General features: G+C 43.1%; 2 protein-coding genes and 1 long non-coding RNA gene across 5 annotated transcripts; 2 read left to right on the forward strand and 1 right to left on the reverse strand.

Annotated features, from left to right (window-relative positions):
• The first annotated feature begins 1427 nt into the window (after positions 1 to 1427).
• Positions 1428 to 2792, forward strand: MCIDAS (multiciliate differentiation and DNA synthesis associated cell cycle protein). The gene is made up of 3 exons (XM_066568657.1): positions 1428 to 1628; positions 1774 to 1884; positions 2304 to 2792. The coding sequence occupies exons 1-3, from the start codon at positions 1428 to 1430 to the stop codon at positions 2790 to 2792; spliced, it is 801 nt and encodes a 266-aa protein (XP_066424754.1).
• A 12668-nt stretch (positions 2793 to 15460) lies between these two features.
• LOC136568928 (uncharacterized) lies at positions 15461 to 21851 on the forward strand. 2 transcript variants are annotated; one of them, XR_010785297.1, is made up of 3 exons: positions 15461 to 15624; positions 15821 to 15892; positions 21407 to 21851. It is a non-coding gene; the product is annotated as an uncharacterized lncRNA (long non-coding RNA). The 2 variants fall into 2 exon arrangements; XR_010785296.1 differs by having other exon boundaries at positions 21424 to 21851.
• On the reverse strand, positions 16724 to 25395 carry GPX8 (glutathione peroxidase 8 (putative)). Of its 2 annotated transcripts, XR_010785295.1 has the most exons (4): positions 25181 to 25395; positions 24235 to 24496; positions 22063 to 22298; positions 16724 to 16858 (listed from the first exon to the last, which is right to left on the reverse strand). XR_010785295.1 is itself a non-coding variant. In XM_066569161.1 (3 exons), exons 1-3 carry the CDS (start codon positions 25385 to 25387, stop codon positions 22135 to 22137), a joined length of 633 nt encoding a protein of 210 aa, XP_066425258.1. In that variant the 5' UTR covers positions 25388 to 25395; the 3' UTR covers positions 21577 to 22134. The 2 variants fall into 2 exon arrangements, 1 of the variants encoding a protein (XP_066425258.1); XM_066569161.1 differs by lacking the exon at positions 16724 to 16858 and having other exon boundaries at positions 21577 to 22298.
• Positions 25396 to 27443: the final 2048 nt, after the last annotated feature.

Raw genomic sequence — 27443 nt, forward strand, 5'->3', positions numbered from 1 at the left:
GGGCCGGGGCCGCGGCGCCAGCATGGAGCAGGGCGGCCGCCGCCGAGCCTTCGGCAGTATCTGCCCCAACACAGTCCAGGGCCCGCCCGCCCGCCCAGCCAAGAAGCCGGCCCGGCCCGGCGGGGACACGGCGTGGACGCCCCCGGCCGCCCTGAGCCCACGAGCTCCCCCGCCCCGTGTTCGCCGCAGCGGTGCCTCGCCCGCCGCCGCCGCGCCCGCCCTGGGTGAGTCAGCCTGCGGCAGACAGCCTTAACCCCCAGGCGCGTACCCTTCCCCGTTCCTCCTTCTGCACCCCTCTGGTGTTCCCCATCGTGCTCCCCAGCCGTGATACCCACACCTTACCCTCCACCGTGTTCCCCCGGCCATGACCTCTCTCCATGAACCCCGCTGTATCCTCTCTGGTGCCTTTGCACCCCGTTTCCCAGCCTTGCATTACCTGGCCATGCACATCGAAGATGTTCCCCAGCCGTACTTCTCATTTTGGCATGCCCCATTTGCTATGTCTACCCCTGCCCGTGCTACTCACCTTTGTCTCTGACTGTCCCCAGTGCTCAGCACCATCAACTGGCAGGATTTGGCAGCCTCTGCCCCCATCCTTCCCACCACCCCAGCTGGCCCTGTGACCCTGCAGCAGGTAAACCTACAGTTCAGAACAGCCTAGGCTGCACTTGGCACCTGAATGGGTAGCTCTCTCAAGCAGATGGGTGCTGGCAACTTCCCTAGCCTCAGGTTTCCCACCGGTGAAATGGGCACAGCAGAGGACAGCATCTTGTCCCATGTGTCAGATGGGTTGCAAGTGGCAAGGGGATGGTGCCTGGGGGTGCTGGAACTGAGATGAGGTGCTGAGCACAGGCAGCAGACACTGATGAAACAGTATGGGCAGTGGTGTGGGCAGGTCTGAGCCCTGGGCCCTGCTCATGGGATCGTTTCCTTTACCCCTGCCAGGGTCCTTGCTTCCAGGATGGGCTGGAGTTTGATTTCCAGGAATTCAGGGATACTCTTGGTGATTTTATACCTGGTAAGTAGATATTTTTCCTTACCTGAGCCAAATGTACCTGCGTGTGCACATTTGCAGTCATGCTACATTCAGTCTCCTTTTTTTTTTTGCTTTGCTTTTGGAATTTTGGATGCCCACTCACTGCATGTTTGTCCCACCATGGGACAATCGGTGAGGTAGTGCATTCTTGCTCACCCCCTTAGAGACCTGAGCTGTCACTGAGCTTTCACCCACAGGAGACAAATTAAATCCAAACAGATTCAGGTTGCACAGCTGTCACAGTAGAGTAAAAGCATTTCAGAAGGACATGTCCAAAGGGAACCTCCAGAGGGATGTTTAGAACCAGAATGGTGTGCTGGGTTTGGGGGGAACAGACATTAATACCTCCAATTAACACTTGTGGCTATTCCTTCCAGATGTATCCACCTTAATGCCACCACCACTGGACTGTACTGACTATATTTTCTCACTTGGTGAGGAGGTGGCTTTTGGCCCCTGCACCTCGCAGCTGCAGAGCAGCGTGCTGGTGCAGGTTCCCCCACAGAACCTGTCTTCCCCTGAGCCGTGCTGGAGGGACATGGCAGACCAGCACCAGAAAGCACTGGGAGATGCCCTGGAGGCAAACAGCCAGGTAGGGACCTCCAAGCCCTCCCCAGCCTACACTATGTTCTGTCACATCCTGTTGAGGCAACTGCAGGGCCCTGGCGTGCAGCATCCCCTGGCTCCTGGACGATGTGGCTGTCTCAACCAGCCCTTTCCCCATTTGACCTTCGTAGCTGCAGGAGACCCTCACACAGAGGCAGGAAGAGCTGGTGACACTGCGGGAGAGCAACGTGCAGCTGAAGGAGCTGGCAAGTCAGGCCAGGCAGCTGGCTGCTGTCCTTGACGTGAGTGCTGCTCACCATTCCAGCCTGGCTGCCCCGTGGCCCAGCTTGTCCTGGGGGACAGTGTGATGTCAGGAGCAGGGGGGAATAGGGTGCAGGGTGAGGCAGCACGGAGTGGGACAGGGCCTGAATGGGAGGAGATGTGGAATGGGATTGTGCAGTGTGGGGTTGTGGTAATTGCGTGGTGCAGGACGGTGTGGGGTGGATGGCGTGGGGCAGGGCGGAGTGGATTGGTACAGTGTGGGTAAAGAAGTGCAGGGTGGAGCAGGGCAGTGGGGGGGTCAGCGTGGTTCGGGGCCGGGCAGTGGGGTGTGGGAGGGGGCCGTGCGGTGTGGGATGGAGCGGCGGAGCACAGTGTGGTGAGAAACAGGACGGGGCTGTGCGGTGCAGATCGCGGAACTCGCGCTCCCTCTCGCCGGCAGACGCTGATGCTCCCGCAAAGCGCCGACGGGACAGTCCTTCCTCCTCTTCCTCCTCTTCATCCTTTACCTCCTCCGCCCGCCGCCGCCGCCGCCGCTGCCCCGGCCGGGACCTGCCCGGAGGATGCGGAGGGCGTGGATGCCATGCTGCGGGCCGTGTCGGAGAAGTGCCGCGCCGCCCTGCGAAGCCTGGGGGGCAGCGCGGGGGACAGCGCGGGGGGCAGCCCCGGGGGCAGCCCGGGACACAGCCCGGGAGGCAGCCCCACAGCCAAGCGCCCACGGCCGGGCCCGCGCCTGCACGGCGCCTTCCGCGGGCTGCTCACCGACCGCGCCGCGCCGCGCCCCGCCGGCGGGGAGCTGGAGGGGGGCGGCAGCCTGCGGGCCGCGCTCGGCGAGGCGGGCGCCATCCGCACCCTGGCCTTCCCGCAGGGAAACGCCTTCACTCTCCGCACGGCCGCCGGCGGGCACCGCTTCCGATGGGTGCCGCGCTGAGAGCCCGCGGCTCCGGGCGCCCGGCTCCGGGCAGGGCGGAGCGCGGCCTCGGCTGACAGCGCACCCCAGCCCTCGGTACGCTCCCCTTTTTCTCTTGGAAAAGGGGTATTCGCGCTTCCCCCCGGCTGCCGGAGAAGCGACGGGAGAGCGCAGCGGAGGCACCGTGCCCCAGTGAGGTCCTGCGCCACACCGCCCTGGCTCCTGGCCCGGCAGCTTGCCATCAGTAGCTCGCTAATGAAAGTAGAAATTAAGCGAAGATCTGCCCGGTTTTATCCAGAGGTTTTTAGTCAGCTGAGCAGACAAGTATAGCTGACAGGACAGTGGCTGGAGTTGGCCAATTTGAAAGCAGAGTGATCGTCCCAGGCGGGTAAAAACGATGCAGCTGCTCCATCGTGGAATTTTACACCCAATGTTTACAAAGTGTACTTGTATCGTTCATGTGTGCAACTGTATGTGTATATTTGTACTTGTTATGATGATTAAATGGTGCTTAAAATTGCCATTTTATTTGTGCAGATTCACTGTAGATGTCATTTTGCAGCAGGTATGCATATTTACTTTAATTAGAGCAGAGATAGCAGAAAGCATCTCTGACAGAATAGTGATGCAAAGTTTTGGAATAATACATGCTACTTTTAACATTAGTCAGTGTTACTAACTTATGTAAAGAGAAATGTTAAAGAGTAACAGAATAAAGGAGATATATCTAGTGTACTGCTAGAAATATGTTTATAGCCTAACACTATGACCATGATGCATACCAAACACTTTTCATCAGTGTGTATCTGTGTGTCTGATGATGCTCCTGTGAGTCTCACTGAGAAACATTTCATTTCACCCACTAGCTTGAAAGCTAAGCCACTAATAACACTTATGAAACAGTACCTGATATTTTTATATTTCTGTGACACACTGCTCCACTCAGGGTAGGGATTTTCTCCCTGTGAAGTTATCATTTTTTCAGCATTCAGCTTTTCCAGTGTCCTTGCATGGGTTCATACTGTTGTGCTTTTGGCAAGCAGTGATGTATTTGGAAGGCGAGTAGTTGTTGCCAGCACAACACGTAGTTGTATGGCTGCTAGGAGACTGCAAAAGTGGTCATTGAGTATCTGAGGTCCTTCATGTCTGCAGCACTGACATTTTTCTAGCAAGAATGATGCTGAAGCCCTTTCTGGGATGCTGTGGCCTCAACCCTGGGATGACTTCAGAGACATTTACGTTTTTGCAGAAGACCTTTCCCACTTTGGCCAAAATCCTGTATGAAAGCTCTGTTTTGACAGCAGACAGAAGAGACAAAATCTTTCTGTCTGCACTGAATTCAACAGGGAATAAATTAATAACAAAAGATAGCATATATATACATATATATATATGTACAATTATATATATATACACACATACATATGTACAATTATGTAATGCTCATAGGAATATTAATTCCTCAGAAATGAGGTGACACAGTAAAAGTGTACACTTCTTGTAGGATGCAAAAATGAAATAACCACCCTGTTGGATTGTGACTAGTGTTGATCTTGCTGCTACTTCAAGTTTTTCAGAATTACAAATATGTCTTTACCCACTTTTTCAGTGAACCTGCTATGGCATTTCCACTGATTACTTTTACTCATAGTGTTCTATGGTAAGAGGATCCTTGATTAATTTTGAGATGTAATCTAAAAGTACTAGAAAATGATCATAAATGTACTTTTAAGTCTATTTAATTTGAAGAGTTATTAATCAGAAAGGCCAAAAATTGGCTAATGAGAACAAGATGTTTCTCAGCGAGACTCACAGGAGCATCAGACACACAGATACACACTGATAAAAACTGTTTGGTATGCAACATGGTCATGGTGTTAGGCTATAAACATTTCTAGCAGTACACTAGATACATCTCCTTTAATCCATAAAAGGGTATTTTAAATTGATATTTATCCATCCACTTCCATACAGGAGCTGCATAAAAAATGGGCAAAGTTCTTGCACAAATGAAAACAGCCAAATTACTGGTTTTGACAACAGTAAATTAAAAGGACTCCTGTCAGGCAGGAGTTGATGGGATCACAGGAAGCAAAGCCTGGTCCCATGATGCCCATGTTTCATGCTTGTCTCATCAGAAGTTGACCTCGGAGAAGCTGGAAGGCTACCTCTAGGAATCCTCACATCCAATTTTTGCTGTATTTTGTGGTTTTACATTTTATGCTTTATGCCTATTGTCTGGGAGAGGATCTGTGCAGAGCCCCTGCACATGCAGGTGTGCTGAACTGAAGAACATGCTGGTTTGTGGGTTATGCTCACTGTGATTTTCTCCCCTTGGTGGTGCATTGTCCATGCAATGGGTGAAAGGAGCTAGCCAAGACCCCAGCAGAAATACAGTAAAGTAGATGTAATTACATTTAATGAGGGTTTTACCTGCTCATGTAAGGTACGCTTTCTCCACCTTTCCCTTCCCTGCTGGTGCCAAGCCATGGGATGTGTGACTCTGGAAGTATGATGGTGCAGAATTGCAGACAACTGGAACATTTTGAGGTGAAAGAGAAAAATACCTTTTAATTCTGGGGTGCCAGGGTAAGGGTCTAGTGAGTTCATGCATTGAAGACAAGCACAATAATTTCATATGTACTTTGTCTGGGAACTTTTTTTGTGTGGGTAAAATCCTTAGGTGTTAATTAAAGGAAAACACCAGACCTCAAGGGACAGCTTGATTAAACCTACATTCTAGAAAGAGAGCTAACTTCTAGTAAGTAGGTGCATATTAATTAAGTCACTAATTTTAAGGGTGAAAATTATGCCATTTAGAAATGGCATAAGGTTTTTGTTATAGCTAGAATTTGTGAAAGCCTTTTTTAATCAGCAATTTTGCTCATCCCTTGATCAAAAGACAATATCCAATACTGAGTGTCAGCATGGCATTTTCCTGCAGGGCTTGTTAGGGCTCTTCAATGGATCATAAAGAGAAAATATTGCCCATTCACAAGTCTGAGCTACTCTCCACATGCCAGTAATATAAATGTTCTTGCTTTGATGTTCATTATCAAATTGTATGTAAACACAGGCAAACATTTGGTGTCATTTAATTGCTCTGGTCACTGTTTTTGAAGCACACTGGTTCAGGCAAGTCCCACCCATTTCCATCACAAAGATGCAACTGATGTTCCTGCCAGTTTGCCACAGATCCTGTGTGGTGGCAGGCAGGCATTGAGATGGAATGCTCGGGCATTTGGTGATCATGTAGAGACCAGACTCTAACATGACTATCAGTGATAGCAGCAGTACTAAACTACTCCTGTTGGCTCTTCATCGATTGCAGAGAGATTGGATTTCACTGACATTCATTCCCTTGTTTTCCTGAATATTTTTCTAAATAAAAATACCCCTGTGTCTAACTTCAAGAAAAAGGCAAGCATTTTTCAGTCCTCTTCATATGACAGCAGCAGCACTCTTCATCTTTTCTAAACACTGACTTCTGGTCAGCAGCCATTATTTGCATTTTGCATTGCACAGCCTCAACAAACAACTGAAGCTAATGAGGTCAAAAGAGGCTGTAGTTTGCTTTGGCACAACTATTTCATAGCTGCAGCAAAATCATTCTTAAAGTCTGACTTGCACCTAGCACCTGTTCAAACTCTGATAGCAAGTGACTATTTATGTTCAATATTTACTTTATATCTTAAATAAAATACTATGAAGAATAAACCAGTAAAAGCCTTCAACGTTTTTCATGTGTTGGTAAAACACATGAAAACATTTTTTTTTGGTAAAATCTCCAGATTTCTTATGTGGATAATGCAGCTACAATTAGAACTCCCTTGCTAAAACAAGTCAACTTGGATTTTGAGTTTATTCTCTTTTTCACTCAGTAAATTGTTGTTGTGATTGCCTGTGAGGGTTATGATTTAAATCCAGCTGGAAGTTAAACTTCATGGAACCACAGTCTGGGATAACCAGGGAGTGTCCATGGTTAAATCCACCCGTCAATCACGAGCCCATCTGGATGTTGCATCTCTTCCCTGGTGATCTGAGGCATCATAGGTACATTGAGTCAGAAATAATTCACCCTTTTGTTGCCAGTCCAGATCCACCTGAGACACTTCAACCTTGGCACCTCGATCCACCTCTCCATTGTTTTGATATTCTTCAGTAGCCCAGCTCTTGGGTATTGTGCACCTACGTGATGTACTTTACAGCCAGCTTCTCCACCTGGGCAGAGGTGCCACAGTTCTGCAGCCCAGATGGGTTTCCCTTTGCACTGCCAACTGGTCTTTTTCCATTGGTCCATTTTCCACCATCAGCAGGTCAGTGTAGAGGTAGAGTAGCGGCGATTTCTCTCATTCAGTGACATATAAAGCCAGCTGGACAGTTTTCAGCTTTGTGAACTGACTGGGTCTACCTTGTCCCTCAACAGTGTAGGACTCCATACAGCACCTTTCCACTTTCAAATTGTCCCTACAATACATCAGGAACCATCAGTGAAGAGAGTGCATTGATTTTAATTTTTTGGCAGCTAATTGTAGTGTAGGACCTCCTCAGCATGTTCAACCTTTTTCTCCTCTGGTGATGATAATCTAAAAGTTTCACCTTCAGGCCAGTTTGTGATGACTTCCGAGATCCCTGGGTGATTGGGTTTCCTATTTGAGCTCACTGGGTGATCAGAGCAATTCCACATAGCACCAGTGCCATGATGCGTGGCACTTTCCCTTTGAACATCCAGTCCAGCAGTCAGGATGCCAGAAGAAGCTGTGCTTTGCTACCAATCACCTCTGAGGCAGCTCAAATCTTATAATAAGCTGCAAGGATCTCTTTTTCAGCTGGAGTGTAGAAAGGTTCAGATCCTTTGCATCCCTGACTCCAGAACTCCAGGGCTCATCCCTGAGTCTCCTAGATACATTTCACTGGGACTCCAGGAAGGACCATTTTGCCTGGCTGCAGCGTAGAGCACATTTTTCACATCTTATCCTGTCCTGACTGGCCGAGGGACTACTCCATGAACAATCTTCTGTTTCATGTGTTCAAAAGCTTGTTGTAGTTCAGGATCCCATCTGAAATCATTCTTCTTTAATGTCACATGATCGAAGGGTTTGTGATCTAATGGGCTTTCTCTGTCTGTCACTAAAGCTTTGTATCTTTGTAATTCCCTAACTCAGGTGGATCCCAGGCAGAAAAAGGTGCAGGAACTTTCCTAACATATTTCAGTTTGACTTCCAACAGGTTTTGGCCTTGGGACATTTTACACTATTTTTCAAGGTGAGTGGTAAAGAGTGCTAAAAAATCACTACTGAACCCAAGACACGCCACTGCTCAGCTTTCAAATAGTCCTAAATAAGGTCTTTTTTCTCTTAGGAAATTCCTTGGTATTATTTTCTTTGCAATTGGTTGGTGCCCTAGGGGTGGTTGCATTAGGTGATAAGAGGTAGGCACCCAGCACTTCTATACACTATTCTTCAGAAGTCTAATTAGAGCTATCAAATATGCCTTCACATGATTGAAGCAATGGTTGGAGCAATGGACAACACATACTTCAGGATATCTGGGGGGTGCAGTGCAGAGCAAGTAGTAGTTTGCCAACAAAACAAACAGGAAAGGAAGAGATGAGGGTAAAATCAGTAGCTGAATCTCTCACATTGGCCTCTTTTTGTAAAAGGTGTTATTAATAGAACAGATACAGAGATATTTATGAAAAAAAAAGTTATACCATTTTATTCTTCTTTAGTCTGATTGTCTCTAGTGTATTTCCATTTTTTGTATGTTTGTAGTGTGCTCCTCTCTTTTTAATTTTGTGGTCAAATTTGTATCTCCAGGTGAAATTCACAGTCTCCTTTGTCTCAGTGGGCCTTTGAGTGGGATCAGGAATCCAGCAGTTCCAATGTCCTTGCAGGACTAGAGATTCACAATGTCTCTGAGAGGAGCTGGAATGGATTTGTATCTCTTGTGAGGGGAAGGGACTATACAAATTGTGGGTTGACAGAGATTATTTGACCTATACCTACACCCTGAATAACAAGGAAGGGTTTTAGAGCCTAAAAAAGTGGAAGACTTAAAATAGATGAGCATCTCCTACAGAGTGAAGTACAAATTGGGTTTCTTTGAAATTAAGTTTGTAAGTGCTGAGAATATGACTTAAGCCTGTCTCATCTAAAAACTGCACACCTGGCTGAAGTCCTTATCTCAATAGGGAGGTGAGGGATATTATCTTTGTAAATTTGTAGATTGTAAAGATCTATTTTGATCTGATGATTGTAAATGAATCAGTTTTGAAAGAGTGAAACTGAAAAACGAACCTAAAAACCCATTTTAATTGAAAACTTAGATTGTGCATTCAACTATATTGAAAAATCCAGTTGGACATGATCCCCTAAATATTAGTCTTTGGAAGTGAAACCAGGGACTTATTTCCATGGCAAGTCGTATGGAGATACAACAGAATTTCAGGAACTCATAGGTGTTGAAGATGAACCTGTCAGCAATTACTTGTATTGAGAGATGACAGTGCTTTTTAACTGTATGGTGAATTACCCTTATCCAGGAAAGAGTGTTAGAAACCTTGCCCTGTGTCCAAGACAACATGAGAGGAATCACCTACAGCAGGTGCCTGAAGCCTTGGATATAGTTGCAATTCATAATTATTTGGAGCCGTAATCACTTTTTGCAAACTTAACTGTACAATAACATACAGTTTGGGACTAGTAATGTAGAAATGAGTACTGCTCTATCAGTGGAAGCTGCTAGGGAAGCTTTGGAAAGAGCCACGTCTGAGTGCTATTTTGGCAGTTTATTAATCTAGACTCTCGGGATTCCAGGATGAAATATTATTTAGCCACACAGTTGGCAGCTGGCAATGAACCCAGAGGTTCTTTTGTTCAGTTGGAGTTTATCCAAGGCTAAACAAAATGTAGTTTTACCTTGTATGCACCCTCTAATGCCAGTACAGGATCCCAGCATACTGTAAGCCTTGACTTAAACTGTAGCAGTGGTGTGCTGAAATGGATTAGCAGTGTGCACAAAAAAAGGGAGAACACGTTAAAGAGTGAAACTCAGCAGAAAGGCCTGGGATGAATGACTTAGCAGGACAGCTTTTGATCTGTCCATGGAAAAGCAAAACAAGGAAATTACTGTAGTGTGCTGATGAAGAAATAGACTATTGTTTTATGAAAGCTGAAGGTCACATTAAAACTGAAAATCCTGGGAGTCAACTGTGTGTTACATGAAAATTAATACAATTTATCAAAATGCACTTATCCGTTGGTGCCCTGGTTTTCTTGGTGTTTTTTGTTTCCACCTCTCTCTTTTTAAACCAATAAAACCAGAAAGTAACAGGTGACACAAATTCCACCCTGAGCTAAATAGAGCTTTGATCTTCTCTCATATACTTGCCAACCAGGGTTATTATTACTAAATTTAGTGTTGGAAATAAAAGAAGTAGATAGATACAGGTAAAAGTGTGGCACAAATGGGCAAGAGTCAGAAAAATTACAGGTATATAGCCAGTATTATATATACAGGTAAAAGTGTGGCACAAATGGGCAAGAGTCAGAAAAATTTGTATATAGCCAGTATTCAATATGACAGTCTATGCACATAATGCATTCTTATTATGACAGAACGCAGCACACAACTAACAGTTACATGGGTTTTTTTCTTTATTTTCTCAATTGTTTGCACAGGAGATGTAATTTTCCTTTATGTTTGAGTGTTGGGGTTCATCTGAAGAGAAATAGTGAATAGTTATTTCTAGAGCTCTAGAGCTCCCCTTATGTTCACAGTCACTTTTACTGTGCAGGCAAAGATAAATGTAATGGGAGATTTCTAATGAGCAGAGTACTGGACTGAGATGTTAATTGTTGGTTTTAATGAAAGCCCCAGCAAAGAAGCAGGAACTATTTCCTCCTCTTGTCCTCTTAATTACCTCTCCTTTGTACAGCTAAAATGAAACTTTGAGTTCCTTGTACAGCTAAAAGGAAGCTTTGAGTTCATTGCCAGAATATTCCAGTTACCTGGTCAACAATATTTCATTCTGGAGTCTAAACAGCAGCTGCTCACTGCAGTGTGAAATGATGTGATGGGAACAGCCACATGAATTGAGTCCTCATTTCTTTCCTGATTCCTTCCTTCCCCTTGTTTACTTTGCTTTCTGTTGCAGGTAGAAACACTTGAGGGTCAAAACCCCCTTTAATAAATGAGAACCACCATCTAGTACAACTGTCAGCCACTTAGAAAGGCCCAGGGCTTTGTCCATACTGCTGTGAGAAATGTTCCTCTAACCCACTCAGAGGAGCTTAAGCACTGAGCAGGCAACCAGATTGGGATCTTTCTGTATACTGGCTGAAAATCTAGAGAGAACAGTGAAGAAATACAGGAAGAAAAATTAAGATGTTCCCACGTCTCAGGATCTCTGCTCAGTGAGCACTTAACAAAGCTGGGACATAACTTTTCGCTCTGGCAGGAAGTTGAAGGCCTTGGTTCCCAGAAATCTCTCTTGATTGCAGCTGCAAAATAGAAACAAATTTTCACCTCTGTATGTCCAACATTTTTTTCCCACCTATTTCAAAACTCACACTGGTGGTAAATCTTAATCAGACCCCTCACACTGTTAAATGGTGATATTTTTCTTAACACAATTTGTTACACCTTTCTTGGCTTATCCTGGGTGTCACAGGCAGTGACTACATAATCTCAGATAAGTATCCAATATGCCCTTGATATCAAAGTCCCTGTGCTCCTTAACTAGCCAGGTTTCTCAGAGTAGACCTTTTTTTAAGTGAAAGTTTCTTAAAAACTTACCTAAAAGACCATTTTTGTTCACTTCTCCCTTTCTCTGTCATGGAGTCAATCTGCATCTACTGCTTTTAAGGCAATGTTCTATGACCAGCCCTTTAGATCTCCCTGCTTGCCCAGGTGTGGTGTAAGCTGCCACCATGTCTTGTCAGCAAACATTTGGCAAGGAGCACCCTCACTTTCATACCGTGAAATTCTTGGGTCATAAAAGTGTTAGTGGTCCTTGTCCAGCAGCCTGTATATGATGAATCCAACTTTTCCTAAAAAGTGTTGTTTCAGTCAGCGCTTAATTGTTATGAGTATTGCTGCTGATGTCCAAACTTCACCTTCAAACTACAAACTTGTATTTTATCTCGATAAATTCTGACACATGATGATGACAGTAATTTTATAGTAAAAGACTTTAGGCATAATGGATGAGAAAAATCAATGTTTCAACGGTATTGATAACCTGAATAACAGCTTTCAAAGTAGTTCCAGGCAAAACATATCAGCACCATCTGCTGCCAGTTAGGACAAACTACATGGTTTCTTACATACCAGTTTGGGAATATTTTTGCCGTGAGCTACAAAGTTTTAGCCACGTTTTTAGTACTTAAATGAAATAACTGAGCAGTTGGCTGTATAGATTCCATAACGAGGAGCCTAAAATTAATCCATGGTGAGAAAGAAATGAAGACACTTAACCCAAATGACTTAATTTCACTTTGTAGACGTATCAGTGAGGTGCTGGAAGCATTATAGAAATGATACACTTAGTTGTGTACAACTTTTTAAAACAAATCTCTGTTTAAGTTACAATCTCAAAGCTCTTATCTAGCACATAATTTCCAGAATATCATGTGCTTCAAGTGAAGAAGGATGTATTAAGGATATCCCTGGTATTATAACACCTTCCTGATAATCCAACACATACTCGTCAAAAAACACATAGAAGTTCAGAGTTCCCCATGGCACTCCTGCTTATTTTTATTTACCACTGACTTCACCTAGGGAGCTACTTACTTTAAGGCTGCTACCAAACGTAGTATCTTGGCATATATACCACTGTTAATCAGTGTTCAGTAGAAATTTTATAGAAAAAAACCCAGATCTTTTATTAAAATCAATTCATGGTGCATGTATGCATTCGTGAGTTGAAGGTTCACAGGTAGGAAACACTGCTTGTAACACCAGTTGCAGTGGGTCATATTATTTCCTCTTTAATGAATTGCTCAGCATTTATTAATCCCAATTCTAGTTCACTCAAACAAAACCTTGTTGACTTGAAAGACTTTTGACTTTTATTCCAGTTTACATCCATAAAGTTCTCAACTGCAACCTCTTTCCTCCCACTGTCAAACGAACTGCACGGTTACAGGTTTTCTCACCTGAAGGAAACTTTTCAGTGTGAGAAAAAGGTTTGTCAAGAGCCTCAAACACTGGTCTGATAGGTAACAGTTCAATACACTTCACTTGAGTGTTGCTGATTTATTGAGTGCTCAAGCGAGCTGGCTTTGCAGCGCATGCCGGAGTCTGCTGTTAGGCAGGGTGGCGATATTTGGCTGCTCTCGTTAAACGTTAAGTCTTGTAGGAAAAAAATTCACATTCAGTTAAACGAGCAACTGAAGCATTGCAAGCAACCCTTTGTGAAACTATGCTAGCAGTGCCTTGTGTGCTCTTTGTTTTACAGAAAACATTAAGAAGGTGCTGAGTGACCCAGCCACTTTGTATGCTGGGTGTGCTTTGTTGTGTCCTTACCAAGCACAAAGGGATCTAATAAGGTGGCAGGTTTTTGAAATAGTTTTACTTTGTTTTGGCAAAACAACTCCATCAACTGATATTTAATTATTGCTTATTACAAATGCATCAGTATAGTCCTCCATCATCTTGTTTACACGGTGTTTTTTCTGCAGATGTGAAGCATGCAGCTCCAAAATAGAATTAAGTAGGAAATAAGAAATATATGAGAAACTTTTTTGCAGAATAAGTTTTTTATTGCTTCAAACAATTATTTTCCACCGTAAAATTTAGAAAAATCTCTCCTGGTTTCCAGAAACAGTAAGAAAGTGAAGAATACTTTCAGCATATTTTAAAAAGTGGTACTCTATTTCTTAGTCTTAGAAAAGAACACTTTTATGCTGTTTCTAACAACCAAAACCTTGAAATAGGAAAATATGCTCTTTTACATGCTCTGTGTCTGCCTGCATCTCTCTCTTGAAAACCTAGATGGTGACACCCCGAATTTTGACATTATGACAAGGACTGAAAAAGAATGGTTATGAACTTATATTGAAAAAAACCCCATATTGCATGTTCCAGTAACTCTTCTCTTTTTACCTCTTTCGTTTAACTAAACTCTATCCTTAAAACAAAAACAAAACCAAAAACAAACAAACAAACAAACAAACAAAACCCCAAACAAACAAAAAAACCAGACTACTGTTTAACCTTTCTCCTATCAAATTTGTGTTCAGGTTTTCTCAGATGAACTGGGTGCCTAAGAATGTGTACTGTCCCCCCGGCATGCGAACTCCATAAGGCACATGCACGAACAACTCAACTGCTGCCATTAAGCGGTGCTTCACACTTTCTCCTACAACTTCTCCCTTTGCCTGTCACGTAAAAGCAAAATGATAGCAGGTTATTTTTGGAATCTGGTAGTGTAAGATGGTGGTGAAGCAGTGCGGTTTTGCTTTGCTTTTGGGTTTGGGGACCTGCGTTGGAGAGGACTGTGTACAGGGCTGCGATGCGGTTTGCTCAATCTCGTCTGACAGAGCGGCACTGCATTCAGCCCTCAGCTTCAGACAGCCTGGCTTGGGTGCCTCAGAACGGCGCTGCCCCGTAGACCTCGCTGCCTGCGCGGTGGTTCCCGGCTCCTCACAGCAGGCGGGGTGGCAGTGGGAAGCAGCTGATGTGAGACGTGAGGGGTTTGTGTAGCATGTGCTGAGGAGATGGCAGAGAATGGCAGCAAAGCTGGTGAAGCTGGAGCACAAATTCTGTGAGGAGCAGCTGAGGGAGCTGGGGGTGTTTATCCTGGAGAAAAGGAGGCTCAGGGGTGACCTTATCACTCTCTACAGCTGCCTGAAAGGAGGCTGTGGCCAGGTGGGGGTCGGTCTCTTCTTCCAGGCAGCTAGTGTCACTCCAAGAGGAAATAGCCTCAAGTCATTAGATTTAGGTTGGACATTAGAAGGAATTTCTTCACAGAAAGGGCAATTAAACATTAGAATGGGCTGCCCAGGAAGGTGATAGAGTCACCATCCCTGGCGGTGTTTAAAAATGGATTGGATGCTATGGACTTAGTGCCCTGGTCTAGTTGACATGGTGGTGTTAGTTTATAGGCTGGATTTGATGATCTCAGTAGTTTTTTCCAACCTAATTGAATCTGTGATTCTGTGAATCTGTGATTCTGTGAAGCTGTGATTCTGTGAAGTTGCCCTAGCCCCATTACCGAGGCAGAAGGAGCGGAGTGATGGCAGCCCCAGACCGTGGCACGGCCGAGCGATGGCAACCGCAGGGCGCACGGCTGGGGCGGTGACACAGCGGCCTCGGCCAGGTGTCGGCCGCCCGGGGTGTCGGTCGGGCGGGCTGCCCGTGCCCGATGCCGAGCCAGGGCTCTTTGGCACCGGCCGCCGCCGCCGCCCTGCCTGCGGAGCGCGGACCCGCCGCGCAGCCCGGGCGCTTTGCCGCCAGCCGGGACCGCCGCCGCGCAGCCCGGGCCCGCCGGCGGGACGGGACCGCGCTTCCCGCCGCGGCGGGCGCGCCTGCGGGATGCTTAAAGGACGGCGTGCGGCGCCAGGGGACAGTGCGGTGGGCGGCCGAGCAGCTGGCACCGCCTCCCCGCGGGGACCGGCGCCCCGAGGGCGGGCCGGGCTATAAGTTTCCCTCCGCACGGGTTGCCGTGAGAGTGGCTGCTTGCCACGCACCTGCCCGGAGCCCACCCCCCGGGAGGGATCCTGCCCCAGGTCAGAGTACCTCTCCTGAGGTGGCGGCAGCGGCTTCAGCCAGCCCCGGCAGAGACAGAGAGGAAATTAGAAAAACCCGCCCGCAGGACGAGCAGGAGGGATGAGGACTTGCTTTGGTAACAGCGTCCCGTGGGGTGCAGGGGCTGCCGGTGCCTTGGGGAGGACCGGTCCTCCTCGGCGCCTCTGAACTGTCCCCGGGCCGTGGCTCCCAGGGAAGCCTCGCCAGCAGCGAGGCTGGAGGGAAGGTGATTTAGGGTGAATAAACTGAGCTGCGCGGTTGCTAAGTGTTGTGTTTCTGTGGTTTTTTTCAAGCATGACGCGAAGAGAACGTTTGGAAAGGACTTGAAGTGGAGCAGAAAGCAAAGCCCACGGAGAGCAGCTAAGGTAAGGACAGGCACAGACGTTTGCACTCCTTTGTACGCGCTGAACTGAGAGTTCCACTGTGCCTTTCTGGGGGACAGAGGGAGAGAGGGAGGAAGGAGGGAAGGAAAATATGGAAAGTAGGTGATTTTGAACAAACCCCCACAACATGTAATTTCTCTTGTTTCCTATTAATCCTTATGACACTTCCTCAAGCGTAGCATCTGCAATGTCAAAAAACCACAAGTTACGGTCAATAGACATCCCTTCAGGGGAGGAAACAAAAACACCTTTGGGCTTCTCTCCTGGTGCACTAGAGGGACTGCTTACTCTTTAGAAGCAGAAGTTACTTGAGCTGGTTGAAGGGGTTGTATACATTTGCAGAACTCTCTTTCCATTGTCACTGCAAACTCAGTTACCTTCATTTAGGTATTATATGATAAGGGACACAACAAAGAGCTCACAAGTACAGTAGGAACCTAGGTAGGAAACTTTTTAATCACAAAAATAATCGCTGAACAGTAATCAATAGGTAAAATACAGGCAGCTTGTGCCTTAAGGAGTTGACATGAATCACAAAACCAGGTAAGACTGTAACATGCAAACTGATGGAGTGGGAAGTGAAGGTGTCTTTGGGATTGACCATACTGAAAAACACTGAAGCAGAAGATAAGTCATACTGCCATTAGATATGACAGTATAGAAATGTAATCTCTAGCATGCTGAGAATGTTGCTTCAACATTTTATTTTATATAAGTGATCCCTCAGGGAAAAGCCGCATTGCTGAAGTGAGCAATGACTGAGCTCTGGGAGACAAAACTTTGGGTTTGGTGGTGAAGGGGAACTACTGGCCAAAACTGAAGAGAGTGTAACAGTGTGGCAGTGCATGTTAGCTGGCTGTTGTCCCTGATGTGTCCACAGCTGCTAGCTGCACTCCATATTGTTTCATTCAAAAGCATCACGGAAAACTCAGAGGTGGCCGCCTTTTGCTGTGGAACAAGAAGAACTCAATTAGCCCGTACTTTCTGTGGCTGCTAACAGCAGCAGCACTCAAGGAAGTAAATGTTTCATGTTTTGTTTTGTATTGAGTTAAGATTTATTTTGAGTGATTTAAGACCAATTCTGAAGAAACAAAGTGAAGGCTTCAAATACAATATTAATTGGCTTTTATACAGTGTCTAACTCAGTACCTCCTTTCCAGAGAGACTTTAAAGGACTTTCAATCAAAATGGATGTTGGAGGTAAAATCTTACCTCCATCTAGACTAAATTCATAAACTTCAGTCCTGAAACCTTTGTTTGTTTTCCATTAGGTGGCTGTAGAGAGAGGTATGCTGTGGCTTGTAACCTGCTATGGAGTAACCAATGATAATTCTAATTTCAAGATAAAATTGACTACTCAGTGTTTGACTCTGGGCTCATCTAGGCTAAGGGCAGGGCTGCAACAGTGGCCATAAGCAAATGTCCCACACAGAAAAGGACTGGAGTAGGTCTATATGATACAAATTACCAGTGGAAGTAACATACTATAGAGGTAATATGTCTATATTCCTTCAACTAAGACAACAAACTGTTTGCAGCACTATCCAGTTCCTTTTGGACAGCCTGGGAACTCCACAGAAGGTTTATACTATTGCTCTTACTCTGGTCTTCCTGAGTCAGACACCTACCTGTGACATTTATCTCTTCACACTATATACTGTTTGAACTTCTATATATCCACATATGAATCATGAACCTTAAAACAGGTGAATAATGCTGAATTTAGGTAAAAAATAAGAAATGTTTCCAGGCATATTATTTCAGGAGGCATCTCCCTCGTAAGGGCTCTGTGTCTGGTAGGCAGTGTATTGCTAGTTGACTGCTGTGCCTAATGCAGCAGTCACTGCTACACTGTCACCAGCTGCAGGGCTGGCTCACTGCTGTTTCAAGGCAGCTCCCTCGGAAGGTGCAGGGATTCATGCAGGAACTCATGCAGGTGGTGCAGCTGTGTGTGATGGGGCGGCAGTGTATGTTGGCTGCTTGAAGTTCTGACAGCAGCTAACATGCAGCTGCTCTCTTTTCCCACATACCTTGGTCATCAAAATGGAGACCTACTACTTTTGTATAAGAAATCTTTTTGTTTCTCCTGATTATTGCTTTCTTTGACTGTTAGGCAAATACAAGTGGTATCTTGTATCTTTCCATTATTCTAACAACAGTGAGTATTTTTTCTTTATTAAGACTCTGGTGTTCATCTACTTTTAGATACCAAGGTAACAGGGAGTTCTTAAATATCTGTAAAAACTTCATGTGTGTTTTATGTTTGATTTTAATTTTTTTGATAGCATTATTTGACAAATGCAGCTTGATAGCTTTTGAGAGGTGTTTTTTGTTTGTTTGTTTGTTTGTAATTGAGTAATTAGAGTCCTCAATGGCTTAAAGTCACTTTCACTAACTTTCTAAATGCTATATCTGAAAAATAATTACCTTCCCATTGTATGTGATTTAAAAAGTCAGTCTTAGAATTTTTCCTCTCTCATTGCTTCTCCAGATAACTTAATTTGTTAACATTAATGCATTAAAACCACTGCACATAGTCTCACCAACCACACAGTGTGAACAGGACTATATGTGGAAGGATTAAGGCTGGAAGCACATTGATCTTTTTGATTCATGTTACATTGTGAGCTTCTCCAAACTTGCTGCCACAGCCATCAGTGTTAATTTCATCCTCATCTTGGCCCTTCAGGCATCCACAGAGTGCCAAAGGCACTCTTTGTTGTGACTTGTTTTATCTAGGAGCTGCTGTCCGTGCCATGGACCGTGAAGAGAAAGAGCAGCAGTGTTGGTGAAGGTGTGCACAGTGACTGACCTCCCACTGTTGTGTGTGGTGATTAGGCAGTGTATTGTTAGTTAGCTGTTCCTCACACACCAGCAACTGACTACACTGTCAGATTAGCACATCACAGTCCAGACAAGAATATAAACACTGCTGTTTAAATATCTCGTTGGTCCCTAGCTGGCCAGTGCCTGCCTGGTTCCCCTGACCTAAGGGAGGTGTGCTAGGTTATGCAGACTGAGTGAATGCAGTGTTTAAAATAAGGTGTAACTGAGAGTATAGAAGTAAATGTAGTTGTATTTCATGCAGTTATACAGCAACCCCAACTGGTTTATAAATAATCTGCTGAATTATGTAAATATTAAGTAACAGTTTCGGGTTTGAACCCTATATGAGTATGTTTCTCTTACATCACTAAATATTGAAGGAACATTGATGTGTTGGCTCAGCAATAAGTTATGCTCAAATGGAAATAAAATAACTTTAATACTCATGCACTGACATTCGTTAAGCATCATAGGAAGGAAGTTTAATCTTAAAGTGGGGAGTTTATTCAAGAATCCAAGAAATAAGTTTCAATCTGTTTAAAATGTTGGAGTTTATATTTTTATATGCTGTATTTTAAATTAACTCTAAGTGGGTATTTATATAGACATATATTCACACTACTTCCTTGGCTTTTGACTATAGATAAATGCTTGTTTTAATAACATATTCTGACTTTCATTTTATTTGTTTGCTTCTCCAAGTTTGTGTAGATTTGGCCATTAGATGCTTCCTTTTTACCAGATAACTTGTAACATACTTTTGAAAAAGGAGTGATTAGTTTATCAATGGTCTGCCCTAAATATTATATTGCAAGAGCTGATATGTCTCATGATGTATAAGTAATACAAACACACGGAGCTTTTGTTAAGGAGGAATGTTAATTTGTTGAAGTAACATTAAATAAGTTAGTAACAGTAAATTTTGAAAAACTTGAACTGTGTAGAATCAGGACTGAATGGTACCTATACTGAAATTTCTTCAGAAGATGGTTGTGTCACTGCAATGTGACTAAATAGTGGAATGAGAAGATCCACGACTGTGTTTTCTCAGACAAAATCTTCTTTCCTTAGTACTCTGCAGTGACTATGATTCAGGGAGCCATGAGTTAAGTAATTCTGTCCACTTGTTTGCTAATATCACATGCTATTTCTGAATACCAGGAAAGACACTTGATCTTAATGCTGGCATTGAGATATTCAAGATTACACTGTGTCCTCTGGAAAACAATATGAGCTTTAGTGAGTGAGTCACAAACTAGGTGCACACATTTCCTTCCCTCACGCTCCCTTTCAAACAAGAAAATCATGCCTCACTGTTTATCTTGAGTGTTTTAAGGACCCAGGTGAAATTTCCCATATGCCAAATAATTCTCAGCCAGTACCAGGACTAAAACAGGCATTAGGCATTTTTTTTTGGGTTTTCCACTAATAGCACCCAACATTTCTTTATACCTACCCTTTTTTATTCAGTGATGCAAAAACCAGGGAGCTTTGGTAGTTCACATGAACAGACATCCATATTTTAAACTTGTACATTTTCAAATTAAGATATCCACTTTTTATGGGCAAAACACTGTGTCCTGACATTTAGTTCCATGGACCATTGACTGCTCACAGTGAGGGGAGAGGGTCCATATCTCAGCTCCCTTCCTGCTCCATCAAAGCAGCAGAGATGTAGGACAAAAATCACCTGACATGTCCCACTATGTGTTCTCACACTGTACATGCAGGAGGAGATAGGAGTAAAATGCAGGACCTCAGCATAAAAATAGGCACTGTCTTCACAGATGATGTGGAATCTTGCAGGACAGTGGCAAACAGTGCAGAGGCTAGTCTAAAACATCAGCAGCAGGCCTATTTGGTCTAATGAGACTTTTACATAGTCCTTAACTGGGTTCTGAAGTTTTGGGTGGATAAAATTGTCATGCATTAAGTTTAATATCCTTTCCAAAAAGGTGTTTGCCATTATTGAGAGTGACTTTGTTAAATCTTCCAGATAAGTATCATTACTCAATCTTCATAGATTTTTTTGTGACATTCTCAATTAATTCAATAAGTGAATGAAAAACTCTCTCTTTTAAAAAACAATTGCTCTTGAATTTCTCACCTTTTGAATTTTCTCACCTTACAGTTGAGTGGCTGTCTTTACTGGAAAATTTTTGAAGTGCTTTAGGTATTTTCAACCAGTATTAGTCTTACAAAAGAACAACACTAATTCTACCCATCCTTTTCATATAGAAAATTTCACTATTCTACTGAATAGTGAAAAACACAGGTTTTTCTCATTCCTATTAGCTCAGCCCTTCTTCAAGGCATGGACAGCTGGGGTGAGGTTTCTTACTCGAGTTTTCTATCTCCCTTCATTCAGATAAATCAAAACTCTTGGCAGTTTGTAATGGAAGAGTGGAACAGAACTGGAAATGGGTTAGCAGTTACATGCAGGACTGGGGAGTTTGCAAGGTGAGAAGAGTGGGGCTTGAGCCAGGAGCCTGCATCCCCTTCTTCTACCTCTACTTGAAGATTGCCATTTTATTCTAGAGATGAGATGTAGATGGGTGGCTGGGGAGCATTGTTTTCCATAGTCTCAGAAGGATGTCTGTCAGAGTGCCAGGCTCTTGATTTTTGTTGCCCCTTGAGTCCTTCTGTAAGCAACCATGAATATTTACACAGGCCCTGCCTTCATCCAGGTCAGAAGAGAAATAACCCAGCAGGAGAGGAGCTCACATCTGAGGCACTGTACTGCACCACAAATGTATGGAGAAGGTTGAAGATTTTAAAGGTGTTGGAAAACTGAAATGTAAAATATGTAAAATATGAAGCAGCAAGCAAATTTATTTCAATCTTTTTGCTTCTTGTAATAATTTTATTTTCTATGTACATTTTTTTTGCAACTGGCAGCTTCACAATTCAGTATTCTTCCTTGAGAAGATATTGCACAGCTGGTACCTTCAGTTACATATGTGAAACCCTGCTATGGATGTCTCTGGGTCCCATGTCTTTCATGACAGGGCTATTATGTGTTAATGGAGTATAAAATCTCTGTCTTACTGGTATAATGGGGGAAAAAAAACTGTGTAAATATGAGTCATTTATTAATAAACCTTCTTTCTAACTATTTACCTCCTGGTGACAACTTTAATTAGCTATTGTCAGGAATTCAGAAAAAGAAATCATAAACCCTCTATGCAAATTGATGGTCCCTCCCTGCAATGTACTGAGTGCCTCGCTGTGTCAGAAACCTCCGCTGTTCTTGAGGCCACTGCAGGAGCCAATCCAGAACCAGCAGACAAATTGCAAACACCAAAGTTAAAGAGTAGCAAAATCACCTGATGGTTTAGCTTCTAGCAACATTTCTCAGGAATAGAAAGGCTGTATACCCATAGTGTTGAATGGCTTTTTCAGAGGTCTTCTCTTTTCTTCATGATAATCTGCCTGATTAATGCTGTTACCTCTGGTTTGATACTTTCTATTGGCTCCTCAGGTCTCCAGAATTTCACAACTTTCCCCTCAGGGCTAACAAGGTACTTCCAGAAATTCCATCGAGGCTCTTTCTTTGAAGAATCTGTAAGGATGAAATCAGATTGCTTTAGTGACTTACACCTGGAATTGTCTCCAGGCCCCATACTGATTCTTTGACTATGCTGAAGTAATACCACCATACTCTTTGCTAGCAGTCTGGGTATGGATTTACTGATTGCTGCTAATGATCTGAAAAGCTGGAAGTCAGTGATGCTCCCCTCTTCCTGTGAAACTGTTAAAGAGTTCCTACTTTGACTATTCTATACTTCCTAGGGAAGAGGATACATATTTGCCTGCATATTTATTCAGGGAATCCCTACTTTTGTGTCAGTTTTGGGAAGTGAGATGAGAGCAGGAAGTTGTACTGCTGATGGCTTAATTAAGCTTCTTTCAAAAAAGGCTCCAGTAGATTTTGACTGGAGAACAAGTGTTTGGTTGGGAATAGTGCTGAACCCTAAATGGATTTTTTTTTAAGCAACGGATGGAAGTTTGGCACCACGCTTGCTCTGCAAGTGGACTAATTTTGCACTAGATTATTGGACAGTGCTGCTGCCATCCTGTTGCTAGTAGTCACAGGCACAAAAGGGTGGTATGGCATGATGTTCAGCCTTCTGATTGTCAAAATAGCAACATGAATAAAAAAGGTACTTTAATTAAAAATGCACAGAAATTTAATGTGAAACTCAGGAATGCAGCAAGAGAAAAACTTTATTTCAGAATACTGAAGTACCAAAAGATCTTTCTCCTTCTTGTAGGTGAACAGCATGCTAAATAAGAAAATTTGAGTAGAATTTTTTTCTTTATAGGTACCAATGTTTAACACTGATGGCACTGATATTTAGAATCTGGATTCATCACACAGAGCAGGTGCCTTTGTGCTCTAGTCATTTTGATAAAGAAATGAGAGAAAACCCTCAATAATTTCACTGGACATCTGGGCAATTCAGGGCAACAAAGTCACCTGAGGTTTTTACTAGCATGCCTAAGAGCAGGTAGGAACAAACACAGTTACAATGACAATGGTTGCCCTTAAATTATTCCTCAATAAAAAAAATTTCCAAGTACATGCTTGGGGGATTTAGCACATAAGAGTTCTGGGAAACATTTCATTTACGTATGTGAAATAATTCTCTAACAAGAGATGCTATGAGAGACTGAAATAGACTCGGAAGGCGAGGAGATGGAATACAGATTTGGGCACTCTACTACTTTATTTTCTGGGTAAAGTAGTGTGTCAGAAAGGGGTTATGTTTAAGCAATCTTTTTCTTTCATATATTAATATGGTTCAAAACCTGATCAAAGCTCAGGAAAATTCAGAGAGGCTTTTCAAGTTGGCTATGAGTCTGTGAAACTTTGGTCAACTGAAGGGGGAGAGAATTTCATTTTGCTCATCAGAATATGAGGTTCTAAGTCTGTAAATGCTCCCTGTATTAATGCAGGATTTTGCAGGCCAGGTCCTGAAGTTCACATGACAAATTGATACAAATCAGTGTTATATATAACTAGTATATGTAAACCTGTTTTACAATACATTTTACATAAAGATGGACATAGGACCCAGCTAAAAATCTCATCTGCATGTGGTTATATTAAATCTTCTGGTAATTTTATGACTTCTATAACTACATTTTGTCCATGAGAAAAGTCTTTCTTATAATAAAAAACATGTACTTTGAAATAAGATTTTGTAAGTGGGAGTTTCTAGCTCTAGCATTTCTAGCAAAATGGATGTTTCTAGCTGGGCTGGTCAGAGCAGACTGTTTTTATAAGCAGTGAGGAGAAACTGATGTTTTCAGGACACAATTCTTTAGCCCATATTTTTGATATGCAAATTAAAATGAGAGTAATTGTATGCTAAGTGCCTGTTTGTCTCCATAGTTTGTGAAGACTTCAGTGTTTCCTGACAAAAACATGCAGCCTGGATTCAATGAGACTACCAAGGTTACAGGCAGCTTGATACATAAAAGAAAACAGTTACCTATTAGAAATTTAAAGGCTGGATCTGCTTCTGATCCTAGAATCTTGATTTTGTGGAAAACAGGGAATGTTACTCCATAGTTTCCTTTGGCAAAGGATTCTATTTCCTGGCTTGAACTAGGCTCTGATTCTCCGAACTGGTTGCAGGGAAACGCCAGCACAGTGAAGTGGGAGGGACCAAACTCTCTGTGCAGATCTTGCAGTGCGATGTAATTTTTGTCTGTGTATTGGCAGTAACTGGCCACGTTTACAACCAAAGTTGCCTTCAGAAAAATAAAGTTAGAATAACTTTAGTTATTAGTGATTGGCTATTTGGTTATTAGCTATTATTTAGTCTAGTAAGGAAAAAGCCTATAGATATTGTAGAGATCACAACTGAATCTTAAAATGACATTTATCATTATCATAATGGTTCCTGTCAGAAGGCTAAACGTATTGTGTCTGATCATCATTTCGTTAAACAGATAAAGATGAAAGTAGCTGAAGATATTTACTTTCAGACAATCTGTTGTAAATATATAGTAAACTCATAAACTTAATCTTACAGCTTTGCTTCTATATAAGCATTTTAAAAAGCAGATATTTAGGACATGCACTAAAATCACATTTACTAGATAAACTTCCAAAATCCAAAACCAACATTCTTAACTAAGATTAAAATCCACCAATTTGCCAGTTAAGCTGTATTGCCCTGTGCTAAATAATACAATTTCTTTTCTTGATTTGCTAGATCTAATACTTGATTCCTGGAACAGGCCTAGATAAAATAAGTTTTCTCCAGCTTTCTGTATGAAGAACAGGAATTCTCCAGCTTTCTGTATGAAGAACAGGAATTTAGCACATATCTCTGCCAGAACCTCCCATAACCAAGCCTTTTATTTACCTAGAAACATGCACATTTTTTGTCAGTATGGATTCAAAACAGAAAAAGTGAAAGAATAACTTACTTTCCCTCTGTACTTCTCCAAGGAAATAATCCTTCCTCGTGAATCCTTGACTTCAAAAGAATAAAAATCTTTGATTTTAGGTTTAAAAAACCTGAGTTGCAGCAGGCAGAGAATGGTGGTGCACAAAACCATTGACAGGAAGACAACAACGATCCTGGCTCTGTGCACTGAGTATTTCAGAGGATAACTAGTTGTGAGAGGCTCCATTTTTGAAATCTTTGGAGAGGAGCCTGGGCAGGCCTGGAATGTGAAGGAGGAGCTGAAACATGAGACTCTTGGCTTAGACCGGAAAGAACAAGCTGCTCATTTTTGTCCCTGTTACAAAAAAGCTGTTGCACATAACAGTGCCTGCTGGGCCTCTGAGCCCTTATGTAAAGTATTCGCGAACTTTTTTGGGGGAAGAGGGATGGAAGGGGGGAGAAGAAATGAGTGAAAAGGGTGTAACTATCACCTAAGGAGGCTGATTGCTCTGTGTAACTGACCTGTGTGGGATATTCCAGTATGTGTCTGCACTGTCATGAGAGCTGCTGGGCACAAAACTGAGTTTGTAGTGCAGTTCCAGCACATCTCCTGGGCCCCCATATGTATCTGGGTAGTTGTTCTGCAGGAGGCAGCTGTGTTATCAGGCAGACTTGGAGAAGTATTTTGGGGGACAGCTGTTCAGGTAGAAAAAGGCAGAATGGCTGAAACCACCCTGTTTACAAACTCAGCACTGCGTCTCATCAGCTGCTGTGGCATCACAGACAGCTGTGTAAAACTCTTTTCAGCACATGGTGCAGAGAAAAACTCCTTGGTAATAGTCTGTCCTAATAAAGGAAGATAATATAATGTGGATTTTTTTTTTGCATTGAGAGTGGGGATGATAATGGAAAATAGGTTGCTTTCTTAATTGCTACTGGCTACCTGGCAACGAGCTGTACTGAGATGTAAGGTTGAAGGTCTGCATGAGAGAAGAGTTAGCTGAAAGTCTCAGATCTAAGCCAAGCCCCAGTGGTGTTTTGCTGCTTGTGAGTCTCTGCTTACTCTCTTTCCCTCCCAGTGCAAACCACCATTGAGGAGTCATTTCTGCCTCAGTTGGTTTTCTTTGTCACCCTGATTTTTTGCTGCACTTAGATGATGCATTTTAAGGGATGGAAATAGAAAGGGCTTTTCTGAATGTAAAACCTGGAATATGGTTTTTTCTTTCCTTTTGATGTGTTCAGTACTACTACCAGTATCACTGGTTTGTACAATATCATGTATCAGTGGTGGGTTCAACTCTTTCTATAATCTCTAAATAACTAAAATCCACATTCATTTTGTTTAACAAGACTATAGGGACAGCTTCACGCTTTCTACAAAACAGAGAGAGATGCTTGGGAAACACTGTGAAATTTCAGTATTTGTATATGAGGACATATTAGGCTTTGTCTCTGCCTGGCAGTGAGGTCTGTGAGCAGGATGTTTTGATGGTGGGGAAGAAAACACATAATTGTGTGCTGAAATGAACAAAGCTGTACTCATCAAGCAAGCACAGGTGACTAATGCTGACCTTAAAGGCAAGAACAAAAGTGTTTGGTTACAGAAAATCCATGTAACATCCTGATGTCTAAGCCACATCTCAACTGTTTGCAATTTGCATCTAATATTATTTCAGAACAAAATAAAACAAACAACCCTCCCCTTAATATATTATAATACTGGTGTGCCTAATCATTACCCAGAAGCCCATTATATTAACTGTGTCTCCTTTTGTTACTCTCAACTAAAACCTTGCTCAAAATCTGTCAGAAACCCAAAATATGTTGTTTAATATTGTCCGGACTCTTACATTTTAATAGTTTTTCAGATTTTATGATTTTCTGACTCAAATTGCTCTATGAATGAATTTGCACAAGTGCAAATAAAAAGACCAATTTAATCTTCACTTAGTATCCCTTAATATATTAAAAATGCAAGATAACATTAAAAATAATGACATGAATAAACTGCAGTGGTAGTGAGAAAGTTCAGGAATCAGAAGAGATCTAAGTCCTCTTTCACGGGTGGAGGTCAGAGAACCTGTCTGGTTCCAGGCAGACAACCAGTCCCTCTCTCAGGAGCCACCAGACCCCTAAACCTACGTCGCTATGTGGCTGAAGGTGCCTTGGGTCGTCAAAAGTCAGCGACGTAGCTTTAGTGCATGAGCGACACAAACGCTCATGCACTAGGTAGTAGGTTTTTTGTGTTGTTTTGTTTTTGGTTTTTTATTGTGTTTTTTTTTTTTTTTCTTCCCTGCCACAGG

Source organism: Molothrus aeneus, chromosome Z, assembly GCF_037042795.1.
Source record: "Molothrus aeneus isolate 106 chromosome Z, BPBGC_Maene_1.0, whole genome shotgun sequence".
Lineage (NCBI taxonomy): Eukaryota > Metazoa > Chordata > Aves > Passeriformes > Icteridae > Molothrus > Molothrus aeneus.

Coding starts and splice junctions, on each gene's coding strand:
- GPX8 (XM_066569161.1), bottom strand. CDS start 25,387: ATGGAGCCTCTCACAACTAGTTATCCTCTGAAATACTCAGTGCACAGA. Junction 24,497..25,180: donor TGGAGAAGTACAGAGGGAAA/GTAAGTTATTCT, acceptor ATTTTTCTGAAG/GCAACTTTGGTTGTAAACGT. Junction 22,299..24,234: donor AGCCTTTAAATTTCTAATAG/GTAACTGTTTTC, acceptor TCATCCTTACAG/ATTCTTCAAAGAAAGAGCCT.
- MCIDAS (XM_066568657.1), top strand. CDS start 1,428: ATGCCACCACCACTGGACTGTACTGACTATATTTTCTCACTTGGTGAG. Junction 1,629..1,773: donor CCCTGGAGGCAAACAGCCAG/GTAGGGACCTCC, acceptor TGACCTTCGTAG/CTGCAGGAGACCCTCACACA. Junction 1,885..2,303: donor AGCTGGCTGCTGTCCTTGAC/GTGAGTGCTGCT, acceptor TCTCGCCGGCAG/ACGCTGATGCTCCCGCAAAG.